General features: G+C 45.8%; 1 protein-coding gene across 1 annotated transcript; it reads left to right on the forward strand.

The window, feature by feature from the left end:
* The first annotated feature begins 3,966 nt into the window (after positions 1–3,966).
* On the forward strand, positions 3,967–4,794 carry LOC139060312 (uncharacterized). The gene has a single exon (XM_070539413.1). The coding sequence runs from the start codon at positions 3,967–3,969 to the stop codon at positions 4,792–4,794; it is 828 nt and encodes a 275-aa protein (XP_070395514.1).
* The last annotated feature ends 1,206 nt before the right edge of the window (positions 4,795–6,000 follow it).

Consider the following 6,000-nt stretch of genomic DNA (forward strand, 5'->3'; position numbering starts at 1 on the left):
GGATTAATGTCTTATTTTTCCTCAATTAAGGACTACATAGTATGCCACGCTTTCATTATTTAGTCTTCAAGGAGCACTGACTCAAAATATTTGTCTCATTTTTACTGTTTCATAGCATAGTAATGGAGCCTGAATTGTCCGAGAGCGCGACCAAGTAAATATTTACATCACTTTTTAATCTCACCAAAGATTACCATTCTCAAGGAGTGCAGCAGGTGTGAAAAAGTAAACTCATCATTTCATCGAAACTTGTTTGTGGCGGCCTCGTGGCACCAGATACCGCTGAAACGCGCGTACACGTAATGCGGCTCTGCTGCAACATGTCCAATCAGCAAATGATGGGACAAAAGGGTCATGGCGTGTCTTATTTCGCTAGCGTGTTTTATTTCGTTTCTCAGAGAAGCAAGCAACTGGAAGGGCCAATTTGGCATCGGTCAGCGACACGGTTGGTGAACGGCCTTCAACCACTACACCGGTTGAATATTAAGCTCTGCAGTTGTTTGTGATACCACACAACCAGCACTTAAGCCTTCAGCGACGTGATGAGACTCCCTTTTCACGTGAAAAGCCGCGGTACGCCTTTCGCTCGTTTTTAACGGGTCGTATAGAAGATGCTGTAATTAGATATCTGTGGGACGCTCAAAGGATCCGGACTTTATGCCATAATTATGGCGTCAGCAACTACCTACAAAAGCAAGAAAAAAAAACGAAATAACGGAGAAAGGATACGCACACACACAAGCAAAGAATCTTCTGTGACAGAATGAAGTAGATCACGCAAGGGAGCCAGCAGCTTACATGAGTAGCACATTTTCATTATTTACATTTTTTACTAATGATCGTGTGGCATATATATCATTCAATAAACGGATGAAATTCTGCGAATTCGCAAAACACGTCCTCACGAAATGGGTTTTGAAACAAGCACCCTCAAATGTGTGACAAGCTGTGGTGCTGTTCTGCTTACCTTGTCACAAGACGCCTTTTTAATCAGTGCGGGACAAATTTAACTGAAACGGCAACGCACACTGTAAAATTATCAACATTCTTAAAAGTGGAAAAGGGTGTAAATGTGTCTATAACTCACATCCTTAGAGTGTGATTTATATAACTGACACCCTAAGGGTGTCAGTTATAGACACATTTACACCCTTTTTCACTTTTTAGGGTGTAAATTATTTTACAGTGTGTTTCGCCCCACATAACTCAACACTTGAGCCAGCTTCAGAATTCCAAATATGGCAAGCACACCGGCTTCAATTCGTGAAGTCCAGTTCGTCCTCTGGCATGCATATTTATGATCTGAGTTATTGAAACTTCGTTAAATGTTAATTTACTTCCACTAATTTTCGGTGTTTCTCCTTGTACAGTTCAACTGAAGGGCTGGACATGTGCTGCGACAGGCGATATGTAAAATTTCTAATAACATTAAAAAGAATTGTGTCACTCGCCAACTATAAGCCTATTTTATACGGTCTGAGAATTCTACCTAATTTTTGTATTAATATAAATTTGTGCTTTTAACAACTGCAATGTAGGCATTAAACAAAACGACCAAACAATGCAGAGTACGTGCAATAAAGGTAAATAATAAAGTCCCTTCTGAAAGGTAAAGAATGGTCAACAGTTATTAAATACATGCGCTGTCAAGTTTATTAAAGGGTTTCTAATCTGCGAAAGCAATATTCCCTCCCGTGGTTGTTTAGTTTCAACATCTTTTTTTTTGTTTTTTGACAAAGTGTTTCTTTTGAGGGACAAAACATATTTAAATACCTTCTTGCTACTTTTTGTACTGTAACATTGGGCTGAAAGTATTTTCCGCAACACTTTTATTCAGTAAGTAGACCGTAACGGAAGCTATTACATAATGCATCGTGATGTCCATGCCTTCACGAGGCCTCTTCAAGCTTTTTGTGACATTTCGCCTACACCCCTCAGCATCGTTGTACATTTATTGTAGAGTGCTGGAACAAAGTGACTCTGATTTCGAAGTTGGCGTAAAGTCCAGCAAGGCATGCAAGCAACCGTGAGCTAATTGCGGATTTCCGTGCCCATTGCATTTTGTCATTGTGATGTTCGTAGGCCGTGAATTGTGCCTTTATGCTCGGTGATTGAACGACGTGACCTACCATGTATGTGTTCTTACTGATGAATGCTCCTTCGTGTAATGTTCTAAAAAATAAACAATTATGGACACGGCTCGCGTATACGATGACTTTCCAAGTATACGAAAAGTTGAAACGCGTCATGTATGAGGCGCGTTCTGCACCCAGGCACCTAACGCGTGCTTCGTTCCCCGCTGGCACACCACGTGACGGGCTACCTAGTTTTTTTCTTTTCCTGCTTGAAGTCCTTCGAACTGTGTTAAGCCGGATAGGTGGTAGGTCGTGGACTGTTTAAAGACAAGGATTCTTTTACCAGTGCCCCGTGCGTCACAAGCTCACAAAGAAATCAAATCGTTACTGCAATATTTGAAATCGACTGGCCTCTCTGATCGGAATTTCAGTAAAACTTCATTAGGGCCTAGTTGGTACATGGTGCGGCCTAGTTGTGCATGGTGGTCTTAGGTGTTTGCGCTGTAACGTTAAGCTCTCTGATCGATTGTATGTGGGATAGCAACATATAAGCATCACATGGGCACGTGCTCTGTGTGAAGGTACAAACATTTGATTCGGTCTTTTCGCTTTTTCCGCGTCGCTTGTGAAGAGATTGAAAGGCTTGTGGCGCTTTTTGGGGCATAAATCTCGAGGATATAGTGGTTCAGTATGACATATCGTAATTTAGTTCAACATTGTACAATCCTTGGCTATGTCACTTTACCGATTTCTTTTATTTTTTTATTTTTTTTTTTGCGCGGCCTGTAGTGGGGCACTACTTATATTGCGAAAGCCTAGTCAGAAACAAGAAGCGCGAATCAAGTCTCTCCTCGAATTGATCATCAAACGAAATAGCATTGTTCTCAACGTCCCCGAAGCTTGTCTACATTTAAGCTAGATTTTCGCCAATTTGACGGTAATCGGTTGATTTATAATGTAGAAAGTGACGGTATGTTTGGTGTTTTCAATTTTGGAGGGAAACACCAACGTCATTCAGGGATGTCAAAAATGACAGCGGTAGTTACCTCATGATGACTGTCAATGGTAATGCACCGGCTAGACGTTTCCCACGACGAGATGACGCAACCCATCCTTCTGGATAGGTGATGAATCGGGTGGTACACGAGGCGTCTAAAAAATGAGACATTAAGGGAATTAAAATTAAGGAAAGATTAGTTATAGTAAATTCCGAAATCATATATATGTCAATTGTTGCAGAGTTATGAAGCGAATAATAACGAAATACCGCATAAGGAAACTAAAATACTATAGTGAAAAATGCAGTATGCTAGTCATTACGGCACCCCACGTGTGCTTCGTGTTGGCAACAATGTCACGACAGCTGTTCATCTCGCACTCTGGGTGGACCTCCACACCCCACGAAGCATTTTAACATAGCATGTACGAAGTTCGTTTTCCTTCTTGATTCTTTTTTCTTTTTGTTACTTAAACGTGGCCTGAACATACAAGACACTCTTTTGTCCAAATCATCCATGTGTATCAGGTAACTATTGAACAATGCAGTTTTCGTACATGTGATTGCTTTCCGAAGACTTATCGCTAAACTGCCTGGCATAGCAGTGATGATAATGATCCCCACAACAACAGCAACAATAATAAGAATCATCATAATAAACGTTTAATCAGACAATCACTCTTTATTTTGTCTTCCCGGGAACAAAAGTACGTCTAAATACTGGTGCAAATATAAAAAGGTAGAAGAGCTATACGACTAAAAGTTAAGGACGAAAAATGGAATGCAAAAGAAAACTAAAGAAGGTCAAGATAAGCAGGTACGTACATACGGTGCAACAATCAAACATTGTTTGAAAATTACACCGTCCTCTATGTAATGTTGGACGCGCACACTATGCTTGGCTTCAGGCCGGGACTTTCTGCGCAAGATGCGTTCCTAATCCTAAGGGAAGAAGTTTTCAAAGGCATCCCGAAGGGAGGAAAACACCTCCTGCTCGCACTCGACCTGAAAGAGGCCTTCGATAACATTTCTCACGAGGCCACTCTCAAGGGACTGACCGACACCAGCTGCGGAAAGTCCTTCTTTAGTTACGTCAAATCGTTCCTGACAGGCCGGACGGCAACCATCGGAATACGCCAGACTCGATCTGATACGATTGACGTGCCGAACAATGGAACACCGCAAGGCGCGATAGTCTCCCCGATTCTCTTCGACATCACACTCTCGGCCACCAAGGGCTCCCTCGCGCGAAAAGAGGCGACCCTTCAGGAGGCCGCGATGGCCATGGAGAGATTTCCGGCAGCGAGCGGAATGCGCTGCGCGCCCGAGAAGTCCGAGGTGATCCGGGTGCACAGAGGAGGAGTCTACAAGTCCTCCGGCCCCATCGACTTCTATTTTGAGGTCCAGAAGATCACGGAAGGCAATGAGATAAGGATTCTGGGTTTTTGGATCCAGAGCAGCCTGAAAGCCTTCCACACCATCCAAACCCTAACGTCTGCCACCAACCAGATCTCGCGGATTATCAAACGAATAACAAGAAGCCGCAAGGGCATGCGAGAAGATACGTTTCGCCTCGTCCAGGTTCTGGTGACCAGCAGAGTAACGTATAGCATGCCGTATCACTACCACTCGCTAAAGAAATGCGACCAAGAACAAGTCGATGTCATCATCAGAGACGCGTACAAAACGGCCCTGGGTCTCCCTGTCACCACCTCAAATTAGAAGTTGGCGGCCCTCGGTATCCACAACACATTCGCTGAGCTGTCGGACATCGTTATGGCTTCGCAAAAAGCCAGACTGCAGAACACGGCGGCGGGCAGAGCCATCCTCTACCGGGCCGGAACGGCAACAGAGCTCCGCACTCTCAATGGGCACGGCAGTGGGTTTCAGCCACATTTGACGTGGTTCGCTCGGCTCCCGCTTTTTGCCAACATTTTCGTATGTTTTTCGAGTGTGTACCCCTGAACTTTCTACATTTTCGGATCCGTGAAGTCAAGAGGAACACGTTGATACCCGACTTTTGTGGGTGGGTGGACTTTTGTGACATTTCTTGCCGTTTTTCTTTCGACTACGCCATGACTGTGTGCTGAGCCTAACCGTGTTAGGGTTCGCGAGGCCAGGCATCGCTAGCCCACCTCTTCTCGGCGGAGGCTTTTTCCACGGACTTTGTGATGGAGTGTGAGGTGGAAGGGGAGTTTTTATCCCCCGAGGACTTCACTAAAGACTCAGGGTGGCAGCTCGTTGCCGCCAGACGTTCTTCAAGGAGCACGAGAAACGCGGCCAATGCCAGTGCGGCCGACGTTCAGCATAACACCAGTTCCCACGCTCGGCGTAGCGCCGACCTCGCGGGCATTAAAAGCAAGATAATTCGAGGAGCCAGGATGCCTCCGATGCCCAAGGAAGAGGCAAAGATCGTCGTGCGGCCCAGGGGAGGCCTGTGTATCAGCAAGTGCGGACCTACCGCAGTCGCCGACGCCATATGGCAGGCTGCCGGGCTCGATTCGGCGTCGCGAGACACGGACACAATGTGTCCTAACTTTCAACAAAACATAATGGTGATCAGCACACCAAACAGGGACAACGCTGCACGCTACGTCGGTGTCGAGGGCATCTCCGTCGCCGGTCAACGTTTCGAGGTGAGCGCTTACGAGGCCGCCCCCCACTACACGTGCAAGGGCGTCATCCGAGGCGTCTCCCTTAGCGACGGGCCCGCGGTGATCGACAAAAAACTTGTAAACCCGAGAAATCCCACGGCGCTGGGCGCCAAAAGAATCAAGAACACCGGCACCGTGGTGGTCCTGTTCGAGGGGTACCGAGTGCCAAACTTTGTCTCCTACGGCGGCACTATTGTCAGGTGCACTTTATTTCGCAAGCAAATGGACGTGTGTTATAGCTGCGGCAGGCTCGGGCACCGCTCCGACGTCTGCC

The sequence above is a fragment of the Dermacentor albipictus genome, chromosome 5 (genome assembly GCF_038994185.2).
Source record: "Dermacentor albipictus isolate Rhodes 1998 colony chromosome 5, USDA_Dalb.pri_finalv2, whole genome shotgun sequence".
Classification (NCBI taxonomy): domain Eukaryota; kingdom Metazoa; phylum Arthropoda; class Arachnida; order Ixodida; family Ixodidae; genus Dermacentor; species Dermacentor albipictus.